Source organism: Neltuma alba, unplaced genomic scaffold, assembly GCF_004799145.2.
Source record: "Neltuma alba isolate B1F8T4 unplaced genomic scaffold, ASM479914v2 tig00013223_pilon, whole genome shotgun sequence".
In the NCBI taxonomy this organism is placed as follows: Eukaryota; Viridiplantae; Streptophyta; class Magnoliopsida; order Fabales; family Fabaceae; genus Neltuma; species Neltuma alba.
In genome coordinates this window covers 14,247-33,296 of record NW_021637523.1, presented here as the reverse complement: position 1 = coordinate 33,296, position 19,050 = coordinate 14,247, and the positions used below count along the sequence as shown (strand labels likewise).

At 38.4% G+C, this 19,050-nt stretch overlaps 1 protein-coding gene across 1 annotated transcript; it reads right to left on the bottom strand.

Moving 5' to 3' along the window:
* Positions 1–4,071: 4,071 nt before the first annotated feature.
* LOC114735542 (uncharacterized) lies at positions 4,072–8,340 on the bottom strand. Its single transcript, XM_028923242.1, has 5 exons — positions 7,850–8,340; positions 6,837–7,762; positions 5,930–6,648; positions 5,569–5,821; positions 4,072–5,273 (listed from the first exon to the last, which is right to left on the bottom strand). The coding sequence occupies exons 1-5, from the start codon at positions 8,338–8,340 to the stop codon at positions 4,072–4,074; spliced, it is 3,591 nt and encodes a 1,196-aa protein (XP_028779075.1).
* Between the last annotated feature and the right edge of the window lie 10,710 nt (positions 8,341–19,050).

Sequence of the window (19,050 nt, the reverse complement as noted above, 5' to 3'; positions counted from 1 at the left end):
CTTTTATTCTAACTTCAATTATAAAAGTCAGTTGGGTTAGAAGTCAATTTTACCCAACGCCAATCCAAACATAGTCAAAATGATACATAAAAACTATTGAGGCTCTTCATATGATCGACGAGTTGTGCAGCAAAGGAACCCAAACAAGAAAAAGTAAAAAAAAAAACAAACAAACACAACTGCTAGAACCAAACAAAAAAAAACCTAAAAAGGCCCAGATAGCGAGTAGTATTGAACAGGTGTTTGGGTAACTAAGAAAGTACTTTTAAAAAAAAATATTTTTTTTATAAACTGAGACTAACTTCTCCATATATTTATTTCATAAAGTTATTTTTAAAATTATGATTTGGTTTCTATCCAAACACCTTCTGAGAAAGTATGTTTGACTTATCTTTTTCTTCAATGCTATAATGTTCTTATTTGTAACCCATATCTAAAACCTATGATTTAAAACTTGAGGAACTAAAATCAAAATGAAAACAAATTTGAAAGATCAAAATTTGTATTAACCCCTCTTTTTTTATATATATATTTACTTTGAATAGCCTAAAATCACTTTTAAAAACCTAATCCAAATAGCCCACAATTTCTCTCTTATCCTTTAAGTTTTATAGTGGCCTAATATATTGATTTGTCATTAACAATTGTCTATTTTTCTCTCGCGCCTTCTCTGCTTTCTCGCACCCGGTTAACAATCACATGGTAAAGAGTATATTACGGCTTATTGAATCTCTGCATTAAACACCAATTTCATATTAAATCCCCTTTCTATTGAGCCAAACATATCACAAAGTATAAATTAAGTTTTAATACTCCTTCTACTTCGTAGTTGGTTAAATTTTCTCATAGACCAAAAAATAATAGTTAAGTCATTAAATATGTATTAAAATAATAAATTTTTTGTATTATAGATGAGAGGGAGTAGTAAGTTTATTATTTATACTTGCCCAACCCACTCCAAATTATCTTTCATTTTTATTTTTGATCTGTTATAAAACCCTTGCTATTTTACAAGTTCAAAGGATCTTGCCAATTGTTTATAACTGCATCCATCTAATAATTATATAGATAATTATTTCAGACTTATCTCCAATGGGATCTTTCCTATTAGCCCGTCTTTCTATTCCTTGTTATTTTCTTCTGTTAGTTTTATTCCAGACTATTTCTTATATAATGCAGTATAATACTTATATTCATTAAAGGTTTTTTAATCATTTAATTTTTATAAATAATAAAATTCACTTATCTTAATTAAAAATATATTGAGTAATTTAAATTTAAATACCTAAATTTTCTTTCTCTCCTTGGTAGACCAATTCTACTTCATGGGTTTTTTTTCATTTTTTTAATTTGATTTGAACGGGTTGAGGAAATGTTATCAACTTGGAAAACAAAACAAAAAGAAAAATTTATCAACAATATCTTTTCATTGCATAGCCTCCCGGACTTCGTATTGGGTGCTCATTGCCAAACAATGTGTTCTCACACGTATGGAAAAGCCACTCTAACCATCACTAATTTCATGTGGTGGCATATGGAATGAGAGTTTTAGTTTAACTATAATTTTAAAATGCACATAATATATATGATAAATTTTAAAAGATGATTGCAATGTTTAAATTTTTTTAATTATAAAGATATTTAAAATAAAAAATTTGAGTGAGTTAACAAAGAGAGAAAGTGAAATGGTGATATGGGGACTTTTTTTTTTAAAATAGCATCTAAAAGTCTGAAATATTAGTCTAGTAGCAGCTTCTAATATTCTAAAATAATTTTTATTGCACTTAACATTTAAAATATTTTTTTAATAGAAGTGTTAAACTAATTTTTTAGTGCAGGTTTACTCTTAATATTTTTTTATATCTTTTAGTGCAGTTTTATTTTTAATGTTTTTTTAGTAGTATCGAGTATTGTAAACTTAGGATGCTGAGTTTGTAACATCCTTATTTTTATATCTAGAATTCAATTAAATTTATAAATAAATTATTGTAGTATCAAGTTAATGGAAATTTAAATATAGGCAAATTATTTTTGTATTAATCATGATATTGCGTGTGTGTGTGATATTACAAAAATAGAAAAGTATAGCATGGTATAGAAGTCCCACATCAATTAATTACTAGAGTAAAAGAGCTTGAGGAGACTATATATAGGAGCTGGTGGATAGAATTTGGATTAAGTAAACAATTTTCGCACATATCTGAGATAGTCTCAAAAAATTCACTTATCTTAATTAAAAATATAGAGTAATCTAAATTTAGGTGCCTAAATTTTCTTTCTCTCCTTGGTAGACCAATTCTACTTCATGGGTTTTTTTTCTTTCATTTTTTTAGTTTGATTTGAAAGGGTTGAGGAAATGTTATCAGCTTGGAAAACAAAACAAAAGAAAAATTTATCAACAATTTCTTTTCATTGCCTAGCGTCCCGGACTTCGTATTGGGTGCTCATTGCCAAACAATGCCTTCTCACACGTATAGAAAAGCCACTCTAGCTATTACTAATTTCATGTGGTGGCATATGGAATGAGAGTTTTAGTTTAAATATAATTTTAAAATGCATATAATATATATGATAAATTTTAAAAGATAATTGCAATGTTTAAATTTTTTTAATTACAAAGATATTTAAGATAAAAAATTTGAGTGGGTTAACAAAGAGAGAAAGTGAAATGGTGATATGGGGACATTTTTTTTAAAAGAACACCCAAAAGTCTGAAATATTAGTCTAGTAGCAGCTTCTAATATTCTAAAATAATTTTTATTGCACTTAACATTATAAAATATTTTTTAATAGAACTGCTAAACTAATTTTTTAGTGCATGTTTACTCTTAATATTTTTTTTATATCCTTTAGTGCAGTTTTATTTTTAATATTTTTTTAGTATTAACGAGTATTTTAAACTTAGGATGCTGAGTTTGTAACATCCTTATTTTTATATTTAGTATTTAATTAAATTTATAAATAAATTATTGTAGTATCAAGTTAATGGAAATTTAAATATAGGCAAATTATTTTTGTATTAATCATGATATTGCGTGTGTGTGTGATATTATAGAAACTAGGATCTTCTCCCCGTGCGTTGCACGGGTGGTTGCTACACACGTAATTTTTTGCGGGTTTCATATTGTTGTTCCTGTTTTACCTGTAAGTTTATAGAAGGCGAGGATTGTTATCTGGTGAAGTTCATAAATGTAAGTTTATCCCAGAGTTATAGATTTGTAAATGTAATGTAATGTAATAGTGGTAGCTGTCATTCTTATAACACGAAGTTGAAAGGCGGTTCGCGAAATGGATGATTTGGTCACTCCGAACGAACATTGTGAAAGACTTCCCAATATACCACACTGTGAGGAACATTAGTGGAAGACCTCCTGATAGGATATTAAGGCCGTGTAACTATTTTTTTATGGATGCTCTTTGCTAAGCACACATTATTCTATTTGATTAATTGAAGACTAATAGAGGTAGTGAAGTGTGAAGTAGTGTGTGTGAGCTGCTCAAATGTAAATAATTCTCATTTTATTAAAATGCGTCACATGACATAGCTGTGTAATTTTAACGAAGTAAGTCCTCATACTAATAGTGTGAAGACGACAGTCGGCCCATGGCGGCAAGAATAAGGTCATTCCGAATTCATATTCTGGAAGACTTCCCTGTAGACCACATTCCGAGTAACATTCGTGGGTTTACTGTCAGAATCGAGGATCAATATTTTGAGACCGTCCATATTCTTGACCCTTGACAATGCGACATACAGCTGTCCATGTGTAAACACCGGCCTGGGCAGGTACAAACCGACGTTCGTTAATGACTGTCCTTGGCTCTTGTTGATGGTCATCGCAAAAGAGATTATGAACGGGAACTATCGTCTCGTCATTTTGAACGGGAGGGTGGTCTCTGAAGGATTCATGTCCATGCGGTGGATGAGTACCTGGTCACCTGTGCTCGTTCCGTTTAACGCTACCGCCCTGATGAAGTTCTTGCCCAGATACGTGATACGAAGCCTCGTTCCGTTGCACAGGCCTGCAGACTGGTCGATGTTTCGCAACAACATGACCGGTATTCCAACCTTCAAAGAGAGCTTATGGGGTGGCATCCAGAGCAATTTATTGTGTTCAGGAATTCCGGGGAGTATAGATCCTGGAATGAGCTGCTATCCTGATCGGTGCTAGAGATGGAGTCAGAGCTGAGATAATGAACGGAGTCTCCAGGGAGGAGCGACAGCATGTAATCATTTATCTTGTCGACGACATCGGTTGTGGGGGCTAAAATCGCCCTTTCTGTGAGGTAGTTTGGATGTGTGATGTTCTGTTGGAGTGCAGGATATGTAGATGAGACTATGGAGTTGATAGGGTCAAGGGAGTCGGTGATGAGGAAATCGGCCGGGATCTCAATGTCTGTCATGCCCTCATGGGGCAGTCCAATTGTACCATCACCGACATCAAGCAACCATCTGGAGAATCCACTGACCTTTTTCTGGTCTACTGCCTCAGATGCTAACTGCAGGCGCATGTTTTTAGTGAGCCTGAACAGCTTGCACGCCGGCCAAAGAGCGGACGAGTTTATAGCTGCGTTTATAATGTCTGTACGGAATCCCTTCGGCATGACAGGTAAGATCTGCCTGAAATCGCCCCCCATGACGATGCACTTGCCACCGAATGGGAGGTCGCACCTCATTATATCCTTCAATGATCGATCTACAGCCTCCACACAATGCCGTTTTATCATTGGCGCCTCGTCCCAGATGATTAATTTTGCGGACCGCAGTAAATGAGACACAGGAGAACCGTGGCTAATATTACATGTGGAGTCCTCATTTATGTCGATAGGGATCGCGAATCTCGAATGAGCAGTCCTTCCTGAGGGCAATAGAGTCGCTGCTATTCCGCTCGATGCGACGTTGATGACCACACCGCCATTTGCTCGTACAGCCACGGTCAGGGCGTTCCATAGGAAAGTCTTGCCAGTGCCCCCGTAACCATAGATGAAGTAGAACCCGCCGGTGTTCCTACTGACCGCATCAAGGACTTCGTGGAATATCTTTCTTTGCTCATCTGTTAGTGATGCTGCTAACCTTACGGCGTCTGCTGCACAAGCATCTCTATCGTAGCTGAGTTCCTGGAGTAGCAAGTTGTTTGTTGTGTCCAAGAATTCAGTGGAGCTTGGTTTTGGCAGCGATGGGTAGTCGTCCAGTGACCTACCATTCTTAAGGAGCAGCCTCTGAATCTCAATAAGTCCAGCCTCCTCCCTATCTGAGTCGGTGATTGATATTTCTGCAGGTCAAGAAAAGTAAGAGATGTCATGGCCAGGCACGTCTAACAACAACAGATGTCGCTGATCAGGGTGACCACTTGGCGTCTCTACAGGGCGGGTATTGTACATTTAGAATGTTGTGAGAGTGGAACACAGTTCAGGTGGTGTCTGTTTTACCTTGATGTCGTGGGTCGTGGCGCGGTATGTACAAAAGGTCTTCACATATGAGATGCTTTGTTTGCTCCCAGACTGAAGTGGGGTCAGATAAGCAGTGGCATAAGAGCATGCTAACGAAGAATCTCCTAAGGTACTGACCTGTAGCCCAGAATGCTGCCTCTTTTACTGCGTTGATGTACTCTTGATCATCGTGAAGCAACCCTAGCGCATAGCATGCCGCCCTGAATGTTGGCTGGACGACGTTGTCTACTGTCCTAATGTCTTTGTAGCTAAAGGGCCCTCTCGTCTTAGTCAGCAGGACCCGGAGGTAGTAAGCCTCACCCTGCGATGGCGATACGTGAGCCAATCTCCCGACAGAGAAGCCTCTCTGGCGTAGCCTCCACTCCCTCTTCTGCTTATTAAAAGTGTAATGCTATGGGAACTCAGAATATGTTAAGGTCCTTGCGAATGAGTCTTCTTTATTCTTGGCGAGCCATGCGAGGAACATTGACTCCTTCACCCGTGGCCTGTCAATCAGTGAAGGCATTTCGTCGTTGGCCGTGTAAAAAACAGCCTGTTGATCTGGTAGATGGAAGCTCAATCTCTCGACAGAAGGGTACCTGTGGTGGATGTTGAATGAGAATATTCGCCATGTGCCCTCACAGGCTGAGATGTATCTGCAGTTAAGGTAATGTGAGATCTCATCGAAATCGGGTCGTGAGGTTCCGGGCTCATCATTGTGGTAGATACCTGCTATAACACGGTCGTGGCCCTTGCTGATGTATTTGAACAAATACTTGATAGCCCTCGATTGGTTTGTCTTCTCGACATTTAAGTGGCCCTGGAACAGCCGTAATAGTTGAGCATTGTACGGCACGACATATCTGTTGTCCAACTGAATTCCTCTCTTCACAGTTGTTCTGCCATTGTTCCTCCTACGGTATGTGGGGTACCCATCGTCATCTATTGTTGTGTGTGGCGCATATCTTCTTGGGAAGTACTTTGAGCACTTTCCATCTTTCATGCAAGGTGATTTCTGATTGGAGCAGCCACAGGGCCCGTGCATCATGAAATTGGTGACAAGCTCAAATAGCACCGGGTCTGCATCCTTGTCAGGTATCTCTGCTGAGATGATTCTGTCGACATCCTCAGCTGTCTTGGGTTTGTCACACGGCTCTATGAACAAAATAATGTGTGCGTGCGGCAGCCCCCGCTTCTGGAACTCAATTGTATATATCTCTGAAAACCCACATATCAGTACACGATAGTGGTGTCTTTTGAAGTTACAGAAGTAAATGTGATAATGTAGCTATAGGGTCTGTATTAATGAGAGGGTTTGGATACTGGGCTGGATGATTTTTGGAAATAAATTGTCTGAGTCCCCTATACTTTGTGGAGAGGTGATTAAAGGGAGGTTGTATTGTTACCTGCTTTGATTGTGCCGAATATTTTTTGCTCCTTAATGCATTTCATCAGTGCTGCAAGTTTGAGGTTGAACATCCTCGTCAAGATGTCGGGTCGATCAGATGGGCTGAGGTTGTATTTCTTGCAGAATCTTGTTATCTCAGGCCATGCCGGATTGCAAGTAAAGGTCAAGAAGATGTCGGGGTATCCTGCCCATCTGCATATGGCCATTGCATCCCGGTAGTTATGGATCATGTATCTAGCACCTCCGGTAAAAGAAGAAGGTAGGATTATCCTCTTTCCTGTGTTGGACGCATCTGTCTCACCCCTTGTTATTGCGTCAGCAAGTCCTTTGTATAGGTCAACCCTGAGCTCTCTCTGGTGTCTCCTTATGTAGTCGAGCCTCTCACTCTCAACCATTGTGAAGCCGTCTACGATGAATTGCTGTAATAACCTCTTTGAGTGCAGTAACACAGACTCCTCTATATTTCTGTCCATCAGTCTGAAAGCTAGGTACTCTCTTATTGTGAGGTACTTTTTCTTCCTAGTGCTAATAAGAGATGCATCGTTATGTTTCGTCTTCGGTATGAATCCGTTATTGCCATAGTGGAAGATGAGGGGATATTGAAGAGGCAAGTATGACCTGTGTAATTCATGGACGCGCTTCAAGGAGCCTGCTTTCTTTTCTATGATTATGTCTCTGTTGGAATATGACTCATCAAAATCTTCGACTATCAACGCGGCTACCTCCGACGCCGTTGGTAGCTCGTAATTTCTGCTTCTATTGGTTGATTCTCTGAGGAGGCGTATCCTGACTTCGGCAGTGTTGTCTTGGCGAAGGATTTCCGATGCCATACGGTATTTCTTGACCAGGGCATTATGCTGGTCGAGGCAATCTTTAATGTCCATAGCAATGGCTTCGTCAACACCTGATTTGTCTGGATGGTGCCTGCAATTCAGAGGTAAGGTTTAACATGAAGTGTGTTGTAAAGAGAACATGATGCTGGAGGATATAAGTAGCATAAGGTGGATGCACCTGATCGCCGCCATCCGGTTTCTTATTTCATTGTCCGTGTCATAAATATAGAGCTGTGAGTACACAGGAGGGCATCCTTCAGGTGGCAATAAGCTTCCCAAGAGATGATAGTTTTGGCCGGACATGATAAAGGAGTAGGGGCCACCTCCGCGAGAGTTGAGGGAATGGTCAATCTTTCCTCCCATGGAAGTGAAGCAAAACATATTGTTGTATGCTCTTATGTTGGCCAAGAAGTTTTTAGATTTTGGATGTTCTTTCTGGAAGAAAAGCTGCCGGAATTGTTCTGGTGGGGTTTGAAGGTAAGGCACAACAACCTTGCCGTGACAACAGCAGGTTGAGAAAAGCGGGTATTCAGAAGAAGAGCAACGCTTGAGGCGCTCGCCAATCCAGAGTAAGGCACCACAAAATTGACACTCGTAGACGGGGTCACCATCGTCTAAGTAGCCTGTAGCCGACACATGAGGCTGGGTGTATTCATTGGTGGCAGACATTTGTGTGTCGTCATGGGCGACTTCTATGCTAGTGGCGACAAACTCTTCGGATCAGAATTTGCAAAAAAATGTACACAGCAAAAATTAATCTTAGAAAGGAAGCAGAAATAAAAATATAGCAATCTGAATTGAGTGGACAAAAATTTGGCAAATCACACGAAGTTGTCAATATTTTGTAAAAAAATTTGTTAAAAAGTTTAGAGTGAATGAAGATATGAAGAATATAAAACCCAAAAAAAAATTGCTTCATTTTGAAAGAAGCCGCGTCCTTGATTCGTCTAAAATGGTGCCACGGCTTTCATTTGTTATTTTTTAATTGAGTATTTTTGTTAAAAAAATTACCTTGTTTGTTTAACTTATCTTTTACTAATTCTTCCTCTCAAATAGATATTAGTCTATAAGACTGTGTGCTCTTTTTTTCATGTGATTGTTATTGGTGCTTGAAACATAAGGTATGAAGTATGAAGGCCTTGCTTCTCCATTCACAAAAACAGACAAGAGATAGTCGTGGCTCGCCTCTCTTTTTTATTTTAACAGAGCAGAGCAAAGGAATGGCAGGTCGTGTTCCAAATATAATAAACGGACACACGCATGCTATGCGCACAAATTAAAGTGATTTAATTGGGAATTGTATATGGCATTTTCATTAAAGTACGCATCATTCCTATTTATTTTTTCATTTATCTGCTAATGACACGGTAAATTTATTTGAGAAGAGCGAAGTACCTGTTATGATATGCTGATCGAGGATGGGATTAATGCTAGCATCTTCATTGGTTGTGTGCTCAAACCGGCTTTTCTTTGATTTGTGCAAAGTTGACTCTTGTATATAATGATTTGTATGATCTGTTGTTGAATTGTTTATTTCAGTCATTAGCACAAGATATGTTTATAGAAATAGCACAAAGAAAAAGTAACTAATATTTTCCATTATAATATTTTTGTCGTTTATGTGTATATAGACATTCATTGTCCATATACACACACATATATATTTAAGGAAAATAAGATTTTACGTATATGGTTTGTATCGCGTCATCTCCATGAACTACCATTCCATTGTTAAATAGAGTCATCAGTCGTTTGATTGATGCACCTAATTTTGCCTTAGCAATAGGACAGAGAGAAAACAACTAACATACAACATGATAAGTAAAGGGAAACTTGCCTTGTTCAGAGCTTTGAAGGTTGATGCTGGATGCGGTGTTGTCCATGCCGGTAGTGGATTGTGTGGTGAGTAAAAAGTAAATTTGATGCGAAGAGAGGGTAATTGTGTGGGCATAAGATGGTAAAGCTCATGACAATATGTTAATCGCATTGCATTCCTCAATAGTGGTATTTGCCTCTCAATTATTGATGGTTAATTGGCTCATTCAATACCTTTTGTGATTCACTTTGTGCAGTAACGAACAGACTAAGCTGGCTGTTACATTGTAACGGATGAGGTGGTTTAATATTTACTGTTGATTGGGTCAGTTATGCTTGGATGATGGCATCCCTGTATTAGCGCTATCCGATCATTCTCTCTACCTTCTTTGATATTTGGTATACATTTATTATTCCTAAGTACAGGTGTAATTAAATAGTTGCATTTTTCGAAACGAAACCTGTTCCAAAGGTGATGCTATGACACAAGCTTTGTTAATAATTGATGTAGGTAACCGTCACGAATTTTGGGTTGCCGATCTTTGTTAACTTGAGCAATAATCACTAAATCGTTTCATATGAGGATAAATTGGAATACCGAGTACAGTTATTTGGATTAATATAGGACCAAGTATGTCAAGCACGAAGATGAACTTACTTCATCCCAAGATCTCCCTTGTGCAAGGCGTGGATATATAGGCGCATTAGGATTGGCAAATAATATGTAATTGGAAACTGACACAAGTCTAAGCTGCAACGTCCATCATATTATGATTTTTGCGACTGAAAATGATCTGTGACATTTCTTCATGATATTATAATTTTCGAACTAAGACTTATCTCATTTACGAATGCATTAATCATCAGTGTGGAAATGTAACTCATCAATGTTTTTACAATCCAAATTGAAATAGTAATAAATTTCAAAGTAATTAATTGATAATTGATTGTGAAGTAGGTGAATGCATAGATGAATTTTATAGAAATATCCTGTAGAAAATATAAACAAAGTAAAAAACTGATAAATAATTTGATAGCAAAGAATATTGCAAAAATTTAATGAGCATGTGGAATAGCATATTAAAATATATGTCCAATAGTTAAAAATGTTGTGACTGTTGTTCTTCATGTGAGTTATATGTAAATCATAAGACTTTGCACCTTTATTATTCGAATTCCTTAATTCATTTGATTTTAATGCATTCATTCGAATTTGATTTATTACACTGAAATGGTGCCTTGTAATTAAATCGTACCCTGTAACTAATGTTTGTAATAGAATGTCTTTAACAACACAAATGTTTGCTTGCAGCTAATAATGTGAGTACTGAGAGAGCTGAGAAATCACTCTTTATCTTTCTTTTCAATTAAGAAAAAGAGGGAGGAAATTAAGGAAGATGCTTAGATTATTTGGGGGGGGAATGTGACAACCGCTCTTTCAAAACCATTTTAGATTAAATCCAACAATTTATTTGAATGATTAACCATGATAGAAAAGAAGAAACCTTAAAATTTTAAAATCGCTATCATGGTTAAAAGAAATAAACTTATATTACGAGCCACATCAATCGTTCACTTGGGCCTTGGACTTCTAAAGTCCAGAAATATCATTCAACCATTAGCCCAAACCAAACTTAAACTTTTAAACACACGAACTGATAAAACATTTTAATATAAGTCATAGAGCCCATTAGTGAAAAATCAACACTATCAAATCAGTGTAAAATGTCTCGGACCTCCTCACGGCCCTATCATACCAGATAGTAGTAATTAAGAGTATTATTTTACATCATGATAGTAGATGAGCCCTATGTGGCAATATATAACAAGTCAGCACATAGAACAAAAGCAGGGAGGCTATACAAGCTAATCAGCACACTATGCCTCCGGAGCCTTCCCTGATGGGCCACCACCTGAACTATCGCCTGAAAATGTTAAACCACGGGGTGAGACAAATGCCTCAGTAACCAACTTTCCAACTCATCATACATACTAACACGTGCTCGTGAGGTGTCAAGTGGGACAGTTATTAATTCTCGAGAAACATAGATATATCCATAGAAATATAATTTCAATCATCCAAACCCTCACTATGGGGGCCAACACACAAGCCACATAAGTCTATCCCTCACTCTGGGGGATCAATCAAACATATGGGCCTATCCCTCACTTCGGGGGACGAATAAGAAGCCACAAAGGCCTATCCCTCACTATGGGGGACGAAAGAAGAAGCCAACCAATGTGCACCAATGGTGGCCTTACCACGTGGTAGGATAGGACTCAATCCCAAAATCCAAATAACAACCAATCATTCACAATATAATAAAAATGTCTCAATCTTTTCTCAGTATAATCAATAAGATATCATATATCTTTTCCAAACTTCTCAATCACATTCCAAAAATCCCACAAGACAATTTTCATAGCTCAAAAGATATAACATATCTACTCAAGTTCCAAATATCAAATATTATTCTAAAATAGCAAAATACTCACAAACAACATATTAGCACATATAACAAGTGGAAAGTGGTTACCTCTCGCCAAAGCAATACTAAGGATTACCACAAGGTCAATCCTTTGCTCAACCAATAATTAATCTACACAATTAATATAACCACATATTAATATAAACTAATTAATTAATTAATTAAACTTCTCTATATTATTTAAATTTTTACTCTAAATTCTCGCAACTCTCATAACCCAAAAATTATTAAGTATTTTAGCAACAATTTAAAATTTCTAACAACCCCAAATTATTTATTTACCACCTCCAAATTATTTACCTTAATAAAAAGGATTTTCAACAATTTCTAAATATAAAATTATTATTTTATAAACTCTAAAAATCCTCATTTAAGTTTAAACCTCAAAATCAAACTATCAAAAATTCAATAATATTTCAAATATTTATAAATAAATAATCTAATCAAAACTTTAATGGTATAACTACCATATATATATTTTCATAAATAATAAACTTTTTAGCTACAATAATTATTTTAAAACCTCCAGTCACCCAATAAATAAAAATAAACCGATTAAAATCTTAATAATATGTTAAACACCTCAATTAAATTATTCAACTTAATTTTAACCGGTAAAATATGATATAAATCATATATCACATATTTTTCAACTAGAAAAATCCATTTAAGCACTAAAACCAACAAATGGACCAATCCAAACCGATTAAAATCTCAATAATATATCAAACAACCCAAATAAATTATTTAACTTAAATTTAATCGGTAAAAAATATGGCATATCTCATACATAACAGATTTTCCACTAAATAAATTAATTTTAAATACTAAAACTAGCAAATAGAGAAATCTAAACCGATTAAAATTAACAACTTATTTATTTCTAAATTTCTATAGTCATCTTTTGTCAAAACTCAATACTTATATCATATATAAGTCTCAAAATTTTCTCTAATCACTAGGGTAATACTACTATTATGAAGCATAAAATATATATGAAATATTTATGAAGAAAGTTTGATGAAAAGAGATAATTTCATGTACCTAAAATATCTTCAAAGCTTGCCCTCTGCTTCACCGGTATGATTCTCTCGCTCACACACTTCGGCCCTCTCTTTCTCTCTTTTCTTCTTCTCTCTCTCTCTCTTGCGCCTGCCGTGGGGGAAAGAATGAATTGTTGGGGGTGTATTTAACACCCCCTGCTCATTTATTGGGGGAGGGGTTTTTCAACCCAACCCCCAACTTTCCACCGCCCCCTTCCCCAACTTTCCACCAATTTCGGTGGAAAGTTGACTTTCTTTTTTTTTTTTAAATAATATTATTATTATATTATATTATCTTATATTATATTATATTATCTTATATTATTTTATTTTTCAATTACTTTTTTTTTTTTTTTTTAGGATATTACAATTCTCCCCACCTAATAAGAATTTTGTCCCCAAAATTCAAACAACCACACAAGAAATAAAAACAAAAGTAACTCAAAGTGCTTACTAAGAAAACAGGTAAGGGTACTCATAACGCATCCGTTCCTCTGTCTCCCAAGTAGCATCACCGGGACTCATGCCCTTCCAAAAGACTTTAACAAGACGGATAGTTTTGTTCCTCAATTGTTTATCCTTAACGTCCAAAATCCGCTCTGGTTCTGCTGGATAAGTCAAATTATCTCGCAATTCCACCTCTTCAGGCTCAATAACATGAGACGGATCGGGATGATACTTTTTCAACTGTGACACGTGGAACACGTCGTGTAAACTGGAAAGATGTGGCGGCAGCGCAATTCGATATGCAACAGGTCCAATCCGCTCCAAAATCTCATAAGGACCCATAAATCGGGGTGTAAGCTTTTTGGCTTTGATGGATCTACCAACACCAGTGACCGGTGAAACCTTCAGAAATACATGATCACCCACTTCAAATTCTAAAGGTCTCCTTCGACGATCCGCATAACTCTTCTGTCGACTTTGGGCCATCAACAACTTCTGCTTGATCAGCTCAATCTTTCTGGTTGTGATGTCCACTAAATCTGGGCCAATAATTGTTCTTTCACTTAATTCAGTCCAACAAAGTGGAGATCTACACTTCCTCCCGTACAAAGCTTCATATGGTGCCATCTGAATGCTAGCGTGATAGCTGTTGTTATAGGCAAACTCAGCTAATGACAAGTGAGTGTCCCAACTACCCTTTAGCTCTATAGCGCAAGCCCTCAACATGTCCTCGAGAGTCTGAATCGTCCTCTCAGTCTGTCCATCAGTCTGAGGATGATAAGCAGTACTAAACTTGAGCTTGGTGCCCATGGCTTCATGTAATGACTGCCAGAAGTTCGATGTAAACCTCGGGTCCCTATCTGAAATGATAGACTCCGGCACTCCATGAAGTCGAACAATCTCATCTATATACAGCTTTGTCAATCGTTCTAAAGAGTAAGTACTCTTGATAGGCAGGAAGTGCGCTGACTTAGTCAATCTATCTACAATTACCCATATCGCATCATAGCCAGCCGGGGTTCTTGGCATACCAGTAATGAAATCCATAGAAATACTATCCCATTTCCATTGGGGAATATCAAGATTCTTTAATAGTCCTGGAGGTCTCTGATGTTCTATCTTGACCTTTTGACATGTCAGACATTTCATTACAAAGTCCGTGACATCCCTCTTCATTTTTGGCCACCAGTAGTTCCTTTTCAGGTCTTGGTACATCTTGGTTATCCCTGGATGTATCGTGTAATTACTTCGATGCGCCTCTTCTAGAATAGTCCTTTTGATTTCCTCATTATTAGGGACACAAATCCTCTTCTTGTACCTCAGGATTCCTTCTTCACCAATTTCATAATCAGGCATACCATGGTTCTCCACTTCCTCTCGGATGCTTAGTAACCGGTCATCCTCCATCTGTGCAACCTTCAAGTCTCGAAAAAACTCATAATCACCCAAAATTGATTGTAGAGTGGCTGGAGCCTCATGCACCACTTGGAGATCTCTCAATCTCTCTAAGCAGTAGTGTTCCTCCAAACTCATGTGAAACACATGCACCGTTTTCCTACTCAAAGCGTCTGCAACCACATTGGCTTTACCCGGATGATACTTAAGCTCAAAGTCATAGTCCTTGATGAATTCCATCCACCGGCGTTGTCTATTATTCAGTTCCTTCTGATCTATTAAATACTTCAGGCTCTTGTGATCGCTGAAGACTTCAAACTGTGATCCATATAAGTAGTGCCTCCAGATCTTCAATGCAAAAACCACCGCCGCTAATTCCAGGTCATGTGTAGGATAATTTTCCTCATGTGGCCTTAATTGCCTAGATGCATAGGCAACCACCTTTCCTTCCTGCATCAGGACACACCCTAAACCCTTAAGTGAAGCATCAGTGTAAAGGGTGTACGGTTTACTAGGATCTGGAATAGTCAACACTGGAGCCGTGGTCAACTTAGCCTTCAGTTCTTGGAAAGCCGCCTCACACTTTTCACTCCAGATAAACGGTTGGTCTTTCTTGGTCAACTTAGTTAGAGGCATGGCGATCTGAGAAAATCCCTTGATGAATCTTCGGTAATACCCAGCTAAGCCCACGAAACTTCGTACCTCCGTCACAGATTTTGGTGTTTCCCATTTCAATACGGCATCGACCTTGCTAGGATCAACAGCTACTCCCTCGGCAGATACTACATGGCCTAAGAACTTCACTTCTCTAAGCCAGAACTCGCACTTGCTTAACTTAGCATATAACTGATGATCCCTCAATATTCGCAATGCAATGTAAAGATGCTCTCGGTGTTCTTCCTCATTCTTAGAGTATATCAGGATATCATCTATAAACACCACAATAAACTTGTCCAAGTACGGCCTAAAGATCCGGTTCATATAGTCCATAAACACCGCTGGAGCATTCGTCAAACCAAAAGGCATTACTAGAAACTCGTAATGTCCGTATCTGGTACGAAAGGCCGTCTTCGGATGTCCTCTGCTCTAACTCTTAATTGATGATATCCCGACCTTAAGTCAATCTTGGAAAACACCGCTGACCCCATTAATTGATCTAGCAAATCATCAATCCTAGGCAAAGGATATTTGTTCTTGATAGTCACTTTGTTCAACTGCCTGTAATCTATACACAATCTCAAGCTCCCATCCTTCTTTCTCACAAACAGTACTGGTGATCCCCACGGTGAGACACTTGGTCTAATAAATCCTTTTTCAAGTAACTCTTCGATTTGCTTTTTCAGCTCTGCCAATTCAGAAGGTGACATTCTGTACGGTGCTTTAGAAATTGGAGCTGTCCCTGGTACTAGCTCAATGGAGAATTCAACTTCCCTTTCAGGAGGTAAACCGGACACTTCCTCAGGAAATACCTCAGGAAACTCCTTTACTACCTCGATTTGGTCTATACCAACTTCTTTATCCGTACTAACGGAAAAGAAAACAGCATACGCCTGACAACCCTTCTGAATACACTTAGTTGCTTGAGTAGCAGACAACCACAAACGACCATTAATAGCCTCAACTATCGTAGTGCACAAAGGAAGAGTTACTATCTTCCTTTTACAATCCAGAATGGCATTATTTGCTGATAGCCAATCCATACCAATAATCACATCAATACCCTTGAGGGGTAGACAAATCAAATCAATCACAGACTCACGATTCTCAAATTTAAGCACAAGACTTAAACACGCCTGTGTGGTTAACACAGTGGCTCCCGCTGGAGTTGACACTTTCAACATGTAAGACAAATCATGCATTGGAAATTTAAACTTTTGAGCACATTCCGCAGCAATAAAAGAATGAGTGGCACCAGAATCAAACAACACAGGTATATCATGTCCTTGAAGAGAGACAGTACCTCTAATCAGATTAGGAGACATACCAGCTTCCTCTCTAGTCAAAGCAAAAACTCTCCCTGGCACCGTGGATCTGAAACTAGGAGTTTGCTGCTGCATCTCTGGACAGTTGCGAGCTATATGTCCAAACTTATGGCATCTGTAGCATTCCCAACACTGTCCTGGGTGATTTCTCCCACATCTCATGCAAGGACCACTAACACTTGGTGTAGATCTGGCAGGCTCATGGTGGACACTCCGATCTCCCCCTATACGGCTCCCCTGAGGCTGTCTCCTTTGCATAAAGCCTCCACGGGCTGAATTCTTTGATTCTGGCTCTTGCCTCTGCTTGAGTTACCTGAGCCCCATAACTGTAGTTATTCTTTTTATTGATTCCTCCCATTGGCCTCATAAAACCAGAGAATCTGCCCTGATTATCCCGACGTCGGCTCTCCTCTACCTCTCGGGTTCTGCGAGCTGTCATCCTGAGTTTCGTGCAGGCATCCTCGAAACTCTTAAACTCATATAAGGCCATTTGCTGCTTCAACTCTGGCCTCGCCCGTTCTATCAATTGTCGGGCCATCCATTCTGGATCATCATTCTGCTGCAGTAGGTAACATGCTTGGAGAGGTCAATATACTTGGCAATAAACTCATCCTCATGCATGTTCTCTTGTCGAAGAGCATAAAAAGCTGTTTCTTTTTCTTGTCTCATGGCTGGGGGAAAGTAGTGATCAAAGAACATCTGTTTGAATTCGTTCCAAGTAATCCCCGAGTCATCTATGCCGCTTACACTCCTCCACCACCTCTTAGCTCGTCCCTCAGTAAAACTACCGCTGCTTGTACCTTTTGGTAGGTATTACAGCCACAAGCTTTAAATATTGTCTCCATGTCATCTATCCAAGCCTCAGCTTTGTCAGGATCCATACCCCCATCAAACGTCTTTGGGTGATGCCGCTCTATGTCCTTCCATACGCTTTTAAGGTTCACCGCTTCTTCTTTTCCTGGTCGCCTTTGTGAACTACTCTCTTCTCTGGTTCCTTCAATAGAACCCCTGTGGGTGACAGAATTTCCCACAGACGGTCCAGGAAGCCCACTCCCTTCAAACTCTTCCACAGCTTTCTTGACTCTCAAATCTTCCTCCATCTTCCTTACTCTCTCATCTACCACCGTAACTACCACTTCCCTTAACTGTTGCAGTAAAGTCTCCTGGTTAAACTGCAAAGGATTCGGTGGTTGATTAGGTGGGTTTGTGGATTCATCTCCACCCTGATCAGTTTGTCGGGATCGTGTCCGTACCATCCTCCCCACCTAAGGATGGAACCCACCAAAAGAAACACAAAGTAAGGACAAACACAGACACAAAGTAACAGGGAAGGTTATGTGAGATTATTATATATTGCCACTAAATGCAATGTAATGCAACCCACTTCACAGAATCTTTGGCTCTGATACCAAATTGTGACAACCGCTCTTTCAAAACCATTTTAGATTAAATCCAACAATTTATTTGAATGATTAACCATGATAGAAAAGAAGAAACCTTAAAATTTTAAAATCGCTATCATGGTTAAAAGAAATAAACTTATATTACGAGCCACATCAATCGTTCACTTGGGCCTTGGACTTCAAAGTCCAGAAATATCATTCAACCATTAGCCCAAACCAAACTTATTTTCAAACACACGAACTGATAAAACATTTTAATATAAGTCATAGAGCCCATTAGTCAAAAATCAACACTATCAAATCAGTGTAAAATGTCTCGGACCTCCTCACGGCCCTATCATACCAGATAGTAGTAATTAAAAGTATTATTTTACATCATGATAGTAGATGAGCCCTATGTGGCAATATATAACAAGTCAGCACATAGAACAAAAGCAGGGAGGCTATACAAGCTAATCAGCACACTATGCCTCCGGAGCCTTCCCTGATGGGCCACCACCTGAACTATCGCCTGAAAATGTTAAACCACGGGGTGAGACAAACGCCTCAGTAACCAACTTTCCAACTCATCATACATACTAACACGTGCTCGTGAGGTGTCAAGTGGGACAGTTATTAATTCTCGAGAAACATAGATATATCCATAGAAATATAATTTCAATCATCCAAACCCTCACTATGGGGGCCAACACACAAGCCACATAAGTCTATCCCTCACTCTGGGGGATCAATCAAACATATGGGCCTATCCCTCACTTGGGGGACGAATAAGAAGCCACAAAGGCCTATCCCTCACTATGGGGGA